The 13,982-nt window shown below is 45.7% G+C and overlaps 1 protein-coding gene across 1 annotated transcript in view; it reads left to right on the forward strand.

Moving 5' to 3' along the window:
* Nucleotides 1-13,982, forward strand: part of LOC143001890 (protocadherin-15-like) — a 60,307-nt gene that overhangs the window by 17,682 nt on the left and 28,643 nt on the right. The window contains 8 exon segments of the mRNA XM_076151732.1: nt 745-879; nt 2,003-2,152; nt 2,262-2,353; nt 2,443-2,544; nt 6,546-6,678; nt 6,852-6,931; nt 8,762-8,855; nt 11,259-11,387. Coding sequence (XP_076007847.1) covers nt 745-879; nt 2,003-2,152; nt 2,262-2,353; nt 2,443-2,544; nt 6,546-6,678; nt 6,852-6,931; nt 8,762-8,855; nt 11,259-11,387 — 915 coding nt within the window.

Raw genomic sequence — 13,982 nt, forward strand, 5'->3', positions numbered from 1 at the left:
TTAAAGCATCAGACTGGTTATTACTGGGATTGTCAGCTTATACTTCTATTTCAGTTTTTAATCAAGCAAAATGATTGATTAAACGATTGACGAATGATGACTTCAGTTTCCGTCACATTGGCCCAAAACTGAACTGTAAGTCATTCCTCACATTTTTGTAAAGGAAATTTGTCAAATATATGTACAATATACATGAAGTACTGTATTTAGTTGTAGAGAGCCGACGCAGCAGAGATCCTCTTCAAATATTCCCGTCAGTCTGTAGATGATGAATATGTGCTTCAGATCAGACCCTGTTCCAAAATCTGAAACTGTGACTTCATTATTCATCTTGACTTGATGCAATTTCACTTTTGAAAACTTTTTTCTAATCAATCCCTCCAACGCCATCTTCCCCCCGACTTGCTCAACACTATTGGAGAGTAAGACTCCAGGAGTATAGCGTGAAGCCATCAAGGACACACCGGTGATTTTTCATCTCTGTTCTCATCTCTTAACTGGCAGCTGTCCAAATTTCCCCACCCACCCCCCAAAAAAATAAACTCTGCGAATCTTTAATCCCCCGGCTGATAAACTGGAGCCAACAGCACTTCTGCGTGGTCGCACTGGGAAGCTCCCAAGTGTGAATGTGTGAATGAGTGTGGAGGAGGATCTAATCATAAAAGAGCACACAGACAGTAGCGCTCCTTGGGTGGTTAAAGGTTAAAGTTGCCTCATCTCCTATCTCCTCTGTTACACCCACAGACCAAGGATCCTCAGCTCCAGCTTTCCTTGGACACCTACTCCGACGTTTTCTCCGCGTCTACCAGCGGCATGGGGAGATTCCTCACCCTGCTGCAGCCGCTGGACCGAGAGAAGCAGGACTCCTACACCTTCACGGTATTCCACTCAGACCCTCGGCGTCTGTGAGCGCCACCGTGTAACGCGCCTGAATGCCTTTGAATAACTCTCCGAAACCGCCTTTGATGAAACCTTTACAGGCGAAACTTGGAAGACGGTTTCAGATAGGGAGGCGAGGTGAAAAGATGAGACGTGAGGGAGGGAGGGGGGAGGCAGGGGAGGGGAGGAAAGGATGAAAGGGAGAGAGGAGAAAAGGAAAGGAGATGGGGCACGTGTACAACTGTGACCTGGTGGAGAGGAGGGAAGGAAAGAAGCGAGCAACAGGGAGGAATGTGATTTTCCTCTGCTCGCGCTGTGTGCATATGAGTGAAAACGTCCTGTTATTCGCAGGATTATCCAACATTCAGGCCTTTATTTCCCTCCGCTCTTCCCTGTATTCCGCCTTATCAGGTCTTCGATTTTATTCCATGCTATCCACTCTCCCTTTCTCTTCCTCTGGCGCTCTCAGCGTCTCATCCTCCAGCTTATTACGGTGCAATCAAACTCGGCTCTGTTGTTGTGTCACAGAGAACTGAGACAGTCGCTCTCGCCGCCAGAGGTGAGACGACGGTGGCGAGGCTTCGCTTCATAAGCGCCGTCCTGTTATCTTCAAGCTGTTCGCCAGACTTTAGTGTCACAGCTGTTTGGATGCAGAAGGCTGTGCAGGGGAAAGCAAACCGGGAGAGGAGCTAGAGAGGGAGGGAGGGAGGGAGGGAAGAAGGAAGAGGGGGTTTAAAGAACTCCAACAACTCCTTGGCAGGGAATTGGTGGTCATGTGAAAAGTCTAATATCGCCTCATGTTTACTTGAGTTCAGTCGTGATTGAATGCAGTCCAGTGTGTGAAGTGGGCGTGTTTCTTCATGCCTCACTGCAGCCAACAGGTGAAGCAAAGAGACCAAACTGCTGATGAAATTAGACATGAACATGAACTCCATGTCCCTGTTCAAATCATATATCCCACAGGGATTATGGGTAATATTTCCATCCAAGCTTAAAGGGTAAATATAGCAGTAAAACACAAGTATGGTTATGGTGTTGTTGGTAAGATACATGACACTAATTCCTAACTACTTCCTCTGCCGTGTCTCTCTGCTCTTCGTCTTCTTCTTCTCTCTCTGACCAGATGCAAGCATCAGACGGCGTCCAGCAGAGCGTTCCGGTCACCGTGACAATAACGGTGCTGGATGCCAACGACAACACCCCGACTTTTGCGAAGGTCTCTTACAACGTCAACCTGTACACTGACATGATGCCTGGAGAAACCGTATTACAGGTACACAGACACACACATACACACAGGTATTGATCACCTGCTTTTTAAGTCTTCTTCTTCTCACTATTTCATTTGTTATCTGCTTCCTTTATGTTCCCTCCCTCCCTAGCTGTCAGCAGTGGACCACGACGCCGGTGCCAATGGTCAGGTGACCTATGGGATCCTTGCAGGCGATCAGGGACACTTCCTCATCCATAACGAGTAAATCCCTTTTATAAGTCATATGGCATGTTAGATTGTAACTTCCAGTGGGAAATGCTGCGTGTACTGATTACAAACCGTTCTCACAGGAGCGGGGTGATCACGGCGGCGGAGGGTGTGGAGCTCGCCGTGGGGCGGAGCTACGCTTTGACGGTGGAAGCTATGGACAATGGGCCCTCAGATCACAGAAGGTAAGGGGGGAGGAGGGGTCACTACAGCAGCCATTATACTGTCAGACATTCATAAACTTCCCTCTGTCCATTCTTTCCATTTCCTCAATTCAGAAAGTAAGTAATTGTAGTTTCAGAAATTATGGTTTTACTTTGGCAAATGGAGGGAACAGGAAAGTGGAGAATGAGAGGAGGAAAGACGGAGATGAAACTGAAAGGTAATGAGTAGGTGCTGTGTGACAACCTGTTCCATTTTGGAAATTGCGCTGTCTGGTATTTAGAAACAAGGACACTGTCGTCCTTTACAGGCGCGGGATATTAAGGATGAGGTCATAGATGTCAAATAAACGCACTCTGCCTGGCTGCTGTTCTTAGGGGATAGATTGTGTTAGATGCTATTAGTTTCCTGTTACATTGCTCTGCCACGGGGTTAATCGAACCTCATCCAAACCTGACTGCTTCTAATGTTTTGGTCTCTTCATGCATATTGATGTGCAAAACAAAACTTAAGTTTCAGCAATTAGTTTAGCAGCAGCACGTGAGAACGGAAAGCGAGATAGCAGCAATCAAACAGTCGGTCTGCGCTCGTGCACCGCAGATCGATGAGGCTGCTGCTCTGTCAGAGCTTTGGACAGTGTTTCTGCTGCATCATGTGTCAGTGTGACTGAAGAATCGACATGTTAGCAGACTGAAGATGAATTCAGCCCTTTATTCCTCATTTTAATCACCTTCACCTCACGAGTAAAGTGATAGAAAGTTTATATATCACATATACATTGCTGCATCTCCCGACCCTAAAATCTGTGAACCTGCTGGATTCCTCCAAATCTAAGTCATTTATCTTACAAACAAATCCAATTCAATCATACAGAGAGCACTTGAGCTGAACAACATAAAAGTGGCTTATTCTCTATTGAAATTGAAATTTTTGTCTCTCGCTATCAGACTGACAATATCCAATATTTGTCAGTCGGTCATGAAAAATGGAATCCTCTCTCCTCTCCTCTCCTCTCCTCTCCTCTCCTCTCCTCTCCTCTCCTCTCCTCTCCTCTCCTCTCCTCTCCTCTCCTCTCACTATTCTCATGCTGGGCTGCTGCCAAATCAATACGGAACGTGAAACATTGCAGATTGAGTTGGTTCCAGTGTCCCCAAATTTCCCCCCAGACCAATTTTTTTATCACAGTAGAAACCATAAAGTCCCCCTCTCCCTCCCCCCCTTATACAAAAAAATCAATATCCTTGTCTCTCCAGACTGATTTGATCAAACCATGGGTCAGGGCCCAAATCAGGCTGTGTGTGCTCCTCCTGATGAGCACCAACAAGGCATGAAAGGGAGGAATTCTGAGGATGCAGGTTCCCAGTGTGTGAGAGGGTTTGAGGCCCTTTAAACCCGACCCCTAATTGTGGTGCCAGTCTAAAACTTTCGACCTGATCTGAGTCTCGAGTCCTCCGACTTGCATAGAGAAACCTTAAAAGAAATGAAAAATAGACGCCAACGAGCAGCGACCCAGTTTCCCCTCTGCACTTCCTCTCACACTCTCAACTCAGAAAGCACGCTTCCCCCGCGCGCGCGTGTGTGTGGGGATGATGATTCATCACTTGATTTCATGCCACACACTGAAACACATACTTTTCTCTCAACGAAGAAGTAATTTTTCCGGCTAGGATGCATCCCGGTATACGGCAAACAGTTTCTTGCCCGGGGCCCCGTTTAGGCTGCGCTCAGAGCTGAGGAGGAAGTGGAAAGAGGACACCAGAGGAGAGGGGAAAGGAGATGTAGAGGGTAGTAGAGGAAACTCAAAGCTAGACCCAAACCCCTGCTGCACCTTGCTGCAACGCCAAGCAATTCCAGAAATCACTTGGTAGTGTGAGTGTGAGTGTGCGGCGCTGAATTAGAGGGCAGTTGGTAAATTGAAGCGTAAGCCTTCTTTGCCCTCTCAGCTTGGCTTGTTTACGCGAGCAAACAACAGTCGTAATCGCTGAACCCGATTAATCCGATAAATATCAACGGTTTTGAGGACGGAGAGAGAGCGAGAGAGAGGAGATGGATGAGCTCCAGTCCCTCCATCTGCTCTCATCCATAATGTCGCCTCATATAACAACGCTCCTCTCTCTCTGTCTCTCCTCACACTTTATCCCCTCATTTATTTTTTAACTGCTGCAAAAAAGCCCCAAACAGTAACAGGTTCTCTGAGCTGCTGTTGCTCAGACGTGAGAGCCGACCTCTGATCTCTCGTCCCCCCTCTCGTGTCCTCCATCCATAACTTTTGTCTCAGAAAGTTTGCTATATTTTTTCCTTCGACAATGAGACGTTTAATTGCGTCCGTCTCCTGGTAAGATGAGACAATTATGCTATTGATAAGTCCATTAGTAAGATGAACTCAAGCAATCGTTTTTTTGCAATATCTGGAAAAATAAATGTTTTGTTATTGTAATTTGCCTCAAACTCATATTTTTTTATTTAGATATCGTTACTTGTATCTTCACGGTATGGAAATGTCTTCCGCTCCCCCTTAGCTTATTTATTCCACTCTAGCACTCCTCTCTCTCTCGCTCTCGCTCTCTCTCTCTCCCTCTCTGTCTCTCGCACCCTGGGAAACGTGTTATAACTCATTTATCCCCATTTGTCTCCTATTTGCTCTGTGAAATTGTTGTTTAAGGATCGTTGCTCGGATTTGGAGGCTGCAAGTCTGATCTGTTTGAATGCTTGTGACTGATGAATGCCTGTTGTGTTACGTCATCGAACACTATGAGCCGACTCTCTCTCTCCCTCTCTCTCTCTCTCTTTTTTTTGGGGGAGGGGGAGGAAATCAAATCAAATAGCAAATCTGTTTTAAATTGAGTCTTTCCTTTTAATTTACCAGATGCAGTCATATTGTATTTCACAATTACATCATGCCAGTCACTTTGAACGATGGCGTAGTGATACTCTAAACATGACAAACGGAGACCCAGGTACACAAACATGCGCACAGGAAATGAATAGCTCTCATTTGGGTGACAAGTGATAAGTGGCGTGTTGATTAAAAAACGTCGGGCGAATGCGGCTCGATGAACGTCTGAAGCGTTTTGCCAGAGGTGAAGTAAAAGCTGCTTAATTAAGACTTCTCACTGTCAGATCTCTCCCTAAACGCATTTCTCTTTCCCAGCTCCGTCTCTCTCTCTCTCTCTCTCTCTCTCTCTCTCTCTCGCTCTCTGTCTTCTTCTGCACGATCATGTCCTTTGGAGTCCAATTAAGCTTATTCTTGAGATTTCTTATTCGTGTAATTCCCACTTGAATATGACTTTAATCAACAAGGGGAGTAAGAGAAGATCATAGCTCCATCCATAAATAAGGGAACTGTCTCTTTAAGGGACTCGCTGCTCACTTCTGATTGGAGGGCTGTGTAGTTCATAACTATGGTAAATCATTTCCCGTATCTCAATTATCCAACATCTCCTCCCGACTGTGTTACACCACAACAATGAGCCAGGATCAACATCTGGATCCAGGCAGGATAGAATCAAGCGCCTCCATGTGCCTCCTGTCAATCAAACTGCCCAATGGTGGATTGTCTCAGTGTGAACCGTCCCAGTTAGACAGTAAACCCAGTAAAGTGGAGCGTTTGGTTTGTAGTGCAGCTTCTTCTCTCTGTCTCTTGCCTCTTCCACTCACACAGTTGTTGACTTATCGATTAGTTAAACACAGCATGAAGTGCAAAGGGACAAACAGTGTGCAGCTGCTCTGGTAAATAATAGAGCGGTCACCTCCCCCAGCTCCTCTCTGAGCCGCTCGCTCCCTCGCCTCTCCTTCACCTTCACCATTTCCTCTTCTTCTCTGCCGGTATTTCACTTTTATCTGCTGCACCTGCTGTACAGCCCTGTGTCTCTCTCAGTTGTGTCTCAGTTCATGTATCAGTCTGTCCAATCTGTCTCACCCCCCCCCCCCTCCTTCTTCCTTCCTGCTTCCCCCTGACACACACACACACACACACACACACACACACACACACACACACACACACACACACACACACACACAGGTCATCCATCACCACAGTCTACATTGAAGTTCTACCACCAAACAACCAGAGCCCTCCTCGTTTCCCACGGCAACAGTACAACCTGGAGATCAGCGAGGCCATGAGGACTGGAGGGACCCTGCTGAACCTGCAGGTACACACACACACAGACACACACACACACACAGCCAACCCCTTCTTTCAGAACAATGTTGAGTTTACTAAAAGTACAGTTCATCCAAAGGTATGCGAGGATTTTGCTGATTGAAAATACTTATAATGTTATAATGTGTGTGTATGTGTGTGTGTGTGTGTTTTCTTCTTAAGGCAGTAGATCGGGAGAAGGACCCCATCAGCTACGACATCCAGAGTGGAGACCCCCATGGACACTTTGCACTACAGCAGAGGTAAACACACACACACACACACACACACACACACAAGTCACTCTTCCTCACACATGTCGTTTGTGCACATGATCATGTGTTATATGTGGTTTTTGCGGGGTGTAAGTGTGTGTATGCATATGTGTGTGTGTGTGTGGTTGAAGTACACCACACACATAACACTTTAGTATTCTGGGCTTGAGCTCTGCCTGAGGCTCAACCGTAAACACGCCCACAAACTCTCTCACACTCACACACAGACACACACACACAGAGTCCAGGGTATTTATTCATTTATTGCTTATTAAAAATGTATTTCTGCTACAATAAAAGGGACGGGGAGGGAGGAAAAGAGAGAGAGATGAGAAAAGAGAGAAGGTGAAATATGGGAGGGAGGGGAAAAGAGGAACAAGGAGAAATAAAGTAAACAAAACAAAACATCGTACGCAGCTGAGAGGAAACTACAGAACAGGAGCGAAGCCTGAAGAAGAAGAAGGTGAGAATGAATGGAGTTTGCAGCTCGGTGAAGATTAGTATGAAGCTACTGACTGCTGCTGTCTATGAATATTTGATGGAGCTCTGTCAGACCCAATGTAAACGCCAAGTCCAAATCTTTAAAGTTACAAAAATGCCATGTTCCCCACCTGGGAGAGTACACACACACACACACACACACCTGATGTTACACACACTAAGTAGTCGCAGTAGTAAAGTATTCAGATTGCTGTGAGAGAGAAATCGGTCAGGAGCTTATGATCTGCTTTTTGGTTTTCAATTTGGGCCCGGTGAGGTTCATGAAGGCTCCTCAACCAAAATGTTTTCATCTGTATAAACATCCACTTTGAAAAATTTGGAAAAGTAATTAATTGGCCTCAACATCAGAGGTTTCTGCTAGTTTTGATGTTTTTGGATGGTCAGAAGTCCCACACACACACACACACACACACACACACACACACACACACAAACACACATACACACATACACACACACACACATTTACGAGCGCAACAGCACCGCAGGCCTTCATTTTCCCCCTAAATCTGAATCTGACTTAAATCATCTGGCCTTTTCGCTTCAGTTTGAATGGTTGAATTGGATTTAATGAGTCTAAAGTTTAAATAATTAAGAATCAGAGTTATTAGTGATTCCTGCAGCGTCTTTCTTACTTTTATGTGATTACGCTGACAAACATTTCAAAGAACATATGACACGTTGACATATTGTGCTGATTTATCTCTCATACTATTTGATCATATGCATCTGACTACGTACGTGATCAGAATGAAGCTGGTTTCATTGTTCTGCATGCGTCGATGCTACTTTACAGTCATGTCCTGGTCTAACTTCTGTTTCAAATGCTTCAAATTTTCTGGGGGAAATCATTGAATATATCAGCAATATGATTCTAATAAATGTGAATTATTCGTAACAATTTTCCATAATGAACAGTCTTAGTTTCTTACTGTTTTGATTCCAAACTGGTTGCTTCTTGAGTGACAGGTCAGCGAGCCATTTCAAAGTGAAGATGCACTTTTAGGTTTTAACCTTCACACGCTAGTTATCAGAGTGTGTTCTTGAGTGTCTTCTTGCTTATTTAAATTAAATTATACCACAGCCACAGACAGTAAGTGTTCTATTGTGTTCTGTCATATCCGGTCCTACGTTATCTTATCCTCTTCTATTCCATTTCATCTCATTTAGTTCTCTTCTCCAGCATGCAAATCGGATGCTCATCTCCATTTTCTCTTTCTTTTGTTGTCTCTGTTTGAATTCATTCTACATTTATCCTTGCATTTCTATTGTATTCTATTCTATTCTGAGAAGGTTCTGTGTGCGTTCTCTCCTCAGGACCGGCCATTTGATTCTGGTTCAGGCTCTAGACAGGGAGACCGTGGACTCTTACAGCCTGGTGGTCACTGCCTCAGACGGACACCCAGATGGGGTAAGAAGCCCAGACGAGTTGTGCTATTGCTATTAGAAAGTGATCAACCATATTGTGCAGAGGGGTACGGTAGCATGAGAAGCCAAAACAACACAACATTTGTGGTTTTCTGGGGATAAACTGTGTTATTTGGGTGTTTATTCAAGTCTAAGAGCTGTTTTGCAGGGATAAATGTGTGTTTGCCCTTCGTCCCTTTCTTCCTCTATGTAATAGGTAGCAGGTCACTAGAGAGCCTCTGCCCCCAGCTCCACCTGCACGCCCACCCGTGGCTCTCTGTCTGTTTTTTTTCTTCCTCCTCCTCTCTTTCCCTTTTTAAAAGTCAAATCTTCAGGCTTTCTCACATGAAAGTCAAATGAAGCCAGTGGTTGGAGTCCCTGCCCTCCGCTCGCCCTCCTCCCTCCCTCCTCGTCTGACTCTCAGCACTTTTCCCTGACTGGCTCCCCCCATCCTCCTCCTCCTCCTTTGTTGTCCCCTCTATCACCCATCTATTTAGCACGGCATAACGACAGGCTTATCTCCCCTTCACTGATCCCTTCCCCCGCATGTCAATTAACACAAAAGGTAAAGTTTAAGGTCCCTCTGAGAAGAGAAAGTGCTGATTTGAATACTTCGACCTTCTAACACACCGACACACACACACACACACACAGACACAAAACAAGAAGGAAAAGAACAAGTACGAAAGGAGTAAGGAGAGATGTGGCCATTAAGTATTCATGGGGGGCTCTTGAAACCTTAACAGCACACGCACACACACACACACACACTTGTCGTGGTTCTCTGGACGTTGACAATTAGTATATTTATTATCCATCTGCCTCAAAGGTCTTTAAGTCTGAGAACAGCTTTAAGTATTTGGGTCATTTTACTGCCTTGCCTACCCCAGACTGTTTGGAATGCAGTGAGAGAAAAGAGGGCGAATGTGAGCAGGGTGAGGGAGCCGAGGTAAAGAGGCGGGGACAGAGCGGAGGAGGAGGAGGAGGAGAGGAAACAACAGTATAAGAGACCAAAGATAAGAGATAGGAAGAACCAGGGGGAATAACGGAGGAGGAGAAAAGATTGAAGTTGCCTTATAGGGGCCCATTAATCAGCGTCACTCCAAAGGCCTCGGGTTGTCTTCATATGCGTGCAAGCACACACACACATACACAAACCTGCGTCCCCTATTATTAAATGTCCCGTTGTGAGACTGTCAGACTACAAAGTGCCTAATTGGCTATTTGGCCGGTGAATCCATCATAGTGCCACAGATTGAGGACCCTACATGCTGCTGCAGTAAACCTGCTGCACTGTGTGTGTGTGTGTGTGTGTGTGCATGCGTGTGCGTGTGATGCAACTTAACACTCTGTGAGGTGAACGCAACACCACACATCTGCATTTAGTGGGAAATAATGTCATCTGTGTTTAAGCTATCGAGCGTTGCTGTCGCCATCGAACACCTGCCAATCACAGGTGGTTGCCGAGCAATCGCCCAGGAGTATTCCCAACTGCGAGGCGATTACAGCACAGATGGGAGCGGAGCTGAAATCACACGGAATCCACAGCTCTGAATTTTGAGGCTTTGGCAGGTCGCCATGGTCTCAGCACCATAATAAACTGAGAAGTGCGGTTATGGAAAAATTATGAAAACCCCCTGATGTGAAATGGAGCTCTCATCCGTGTGTGTGTGTTTGTGTGTGTGTGTGTGTGTGTGTGTGTTTACTCCCAAAAGCCTGCCATTTACTGCTCATTCTATTTTACATGTATTGGCATTTAGATAAAGTGTTTTGTCAACTGTAAGGTCCTAACGTGAGATTACTTGAGTCGCTATGCGCCCTGCCAGCCTCAGCAGTGTGTTCTTGCCTCTGTGATCGTCACTCAAACCCACACACACACACACCCACAGACAGCACAGCACAGCGCTGGTTCTCTACTCCGCTTCACTGTTGTGAATCAGTGAACCCTCCATCATTTTTCCCTTTTTGCTCAGTTTACTACTTTAAAAGTCAAACACCCCCCCTTCACTCTCTCTCGCTCGCTCACTCACTCACTCTCTTTCTTTCCCTCTCTCACTCTCTCTCGCTCATGAAAGTGAGATTAAGAAATTGGTGACCTTCAGATCCAATCACTTTTTCTGCCTCTCCTTGCTGCTCCTCTGAATTTACTCTCTGCTTTCGTTTCTGCTGCCCGGTGTGAATGTCAGTTGTTTTCAAGCCATAAGCATTATCAAACCTTACCTGACCCTTGACCCCTTTTAACAAAATACAAAATGTTATTATATAGATCGTAGACACACAAAAATCCCTTTTGAATGGGCAAAGTGGGCCTAATCACCTCCTTCGTGCTGCTGTCCGATATGATTGCTAGATTGCAAGATGATTAATACAGATGTGTGTTTGTGTGTGTGTGTCTGGGTGTGTGCAGACCTCCACTGCGAGAGTGAACATTGTGGTGACAGATGTTAATGACAACGACCCGCTGTTCGATCCCTCGCTGCCGGTGAACCTCACAGTCATCGAGGAGCAGGAGCATGCCTACGTTGGACAGGTCAAGGTATGGAGAAACACACACACACACACACACACATTGTCTAAGGTTTGTGTATGTGTGGATTTTGAACTCTCGGTCTTCCAATTATTAAGACGCATCTCATAAGATCATCTCTCTCTTTGTCTTCTCTATCACAGTCAGTTTCTGCACACATACATACACACACACACACACACACTAACATACACACACACACACATGCGGCACATGCTCCAATTAAATGAAATTCCCTCTATCCCTCGACAGGGACATGAGCTCTGTTAACATAACTTTGGTAGCCCTGGAAATAGGACTGTATGTTGTTATACTCTAGGAGTGTGTGAGAGTGTGTAAGCATGCGGGTAGATATTTCAGATTTACAGTATATGGCGGTTGGTCAGAGGGGTGTTTGAGCTTCAGCTACTGTGAGAGCTGCGTTAAAGAGTTCAAGTCTGAATCAGGCAAAACCAAATGTGACATCATCGGCACATCTCTGCATCACAGGACCTGAACTCTCACTGCAGGGTTTGTTTTCTGCCGACTCAGCATTCTCAACGCCACTTATCGCCCGTGGAGCGGCTCTAATAACTCACTCTTGTATTCCTGGGGTTCATGGGTGAGTCTGACACTTTGATGGGCTCTGATCTTTAAAGGTTCTCCCTTTGGTTGCAGACTTGCTTGGATTATCTCCGAGCTTAATACACACCTCTGTCAGGGCTCTTTGATCAGTCTGACACCCTGCCAAGATCCAAATGTTAATCATCCCCTGGTTGAACAAATGGACAATTCCTAACATAAAGATATGACCCCCCCCCCCCCTTGTCAGGGATTTTGAACAAGATATACTTTCTGAGCTGAACCCCCAGTGCCTCTCTTATTTGGGCCATTGGGCCGCATTCCAAATTCTAAGTCCTTAAAGCGGATATTTCATTCCAAGTGGTCCACTTGAACACGCTCCTCCTCAGACCTTTGGGCGCCGTCCAAATTCAATATCCAGAAACCCATCCTAATCTTTTGAGATGGTATTTGAAAATATTCCAATCCTGGACTTCTTCCCTATCAAGAGCCCCTTGGATGTGTTCCAAAGCCAAACAGACGGCGTGATCCCTCAGCAGACTGTACCAGGCACGACTCTGGGCCAGCTTCCAGGCCCGGGTCCCGTACCTGTAGGTATTAAACAGATTTCAGGCAGAACGAATGGACCTGACCTTGGTTTTTTTTTTTCCCGAAGCTGGTAAAGAAGGGAAAGAGAGAGGAGAGAGATAGCAAGAGAGAGGAGGGAGGGTGGGGGGCGTCTACGCATTCATGGCAGAGAGAAATGAGGGCAGGGCCACAAGGGAGGAGAGACATGGAGGCAGAGAGAAAGAGGAGAGGAAGCTACAGAGCTAAGGGAGTATAAAGAAGGGAGAGAGAGAGAGACACTGGGAGTCGGCACCCATTTTTTGCAGTCACACCCGTGACATCGTCGACATGTTGTAAAAAGTTCATCTCTTTTATACCACTACTCGTTCCAATATGGAGGATTGTCCAATGTTTAATACTTTCACATTTGGAGAAACTGCCGATATGGATTAGACTCATGAATGTGATGTTACATGAGGGAACCGTTGAAGGAAGAAGTCAAATCTATGCTTTTTGTCTTGTTAAATGTAGATATACAGCAGATCTCAGCAGACTGTTTAGTCCTGTGATTATCCCTGACCGGAGGCCAAAAACACACGCCCACATTTCACTTACAGCACATTAGTGGACAGAAAGACGGCCCCACGCTGGTTTAACTGGCCGTATAAGTAGCTTCCACGGACCATAGGGGGGCAGAGGGCTGATTTCAAATGCACTCTGCTTTCCAGACCCTGTCCTTTCCACTGCATCACAATCCACTTACAGGCTTTCTCCTCCAGAGTTTATGATAAAGGGAAAAATTGACATAATGGCTCCCTTCAAAGCCGTTCCCTTCACTTAGAGAGAGGCTGCTAACATTGGGAAGGCGGCGAATGCATTCTTTGGCTAGTTTTTGAAGATTTAGCCGCGCCTACTTAACTTTTGCAGCCAATTGTGGCAAACCATGGGTAAGAAATGACCGAGTGGGCGTGGCTGATATGGATTGGACCCAAAAAAACAATTGCAGCACCATCAGCATGACCGATGACCTGAAGGTGGTATTATGTGACACTACACCAAGCCTCAGAAATAAAATTCAGCCGGAGCGTAAATGTTACCTGATGGAAAATAAGGCTGAGATGAATTCACGAGTGAGGCGGCGACTGGAAGCAATCACATGCACAAACACAGAATGTACAAGTCAGGCTAACACAGCGATGGCTTATCTGTGCGTGGGGGAATATAAGAATATAAAACACCCACGCTGGTATATTACCTGACAATATGGTTTATTGGAGAAGCGAAGGAAATGTGAGGGAAGATGAGAGTAATTAAAGTTTTAGTAACAGGTAATTCTCTGGATGTGTGTGGGAAAGGCAAACGGGAGGAGCATAAAAGAGACAGTAAATGCAATTGTGGAGTGGAGTGTGTTTCAGGGCTTCGAGCAGCATTTTGCTAGTGTGTGTTGAAGAGCGAGAGATGTGAGGACCCGTCGTGTTTCAGCTTTTTAACTGCGTG

This window comes from Genypterus blacodes, unplaced genomic scaffold (assembly GCF_046128005.1).
Source record: "Genypterus blacodes isolate CSIRO-AG114 ecotype Tasmania unplaced genomic scaffold, CSIRO-AGI_Gbla_v1 ptg000055l_1, whole genome shotgun sequence".
NCBI classification, from domain to species: domain Eukaryota; kingdom Metazoa; phylum Chordata; class Actinopteri; order Ophidiiformes; family Ophidiidae; genus Genypterus; species Genypterus blacodes.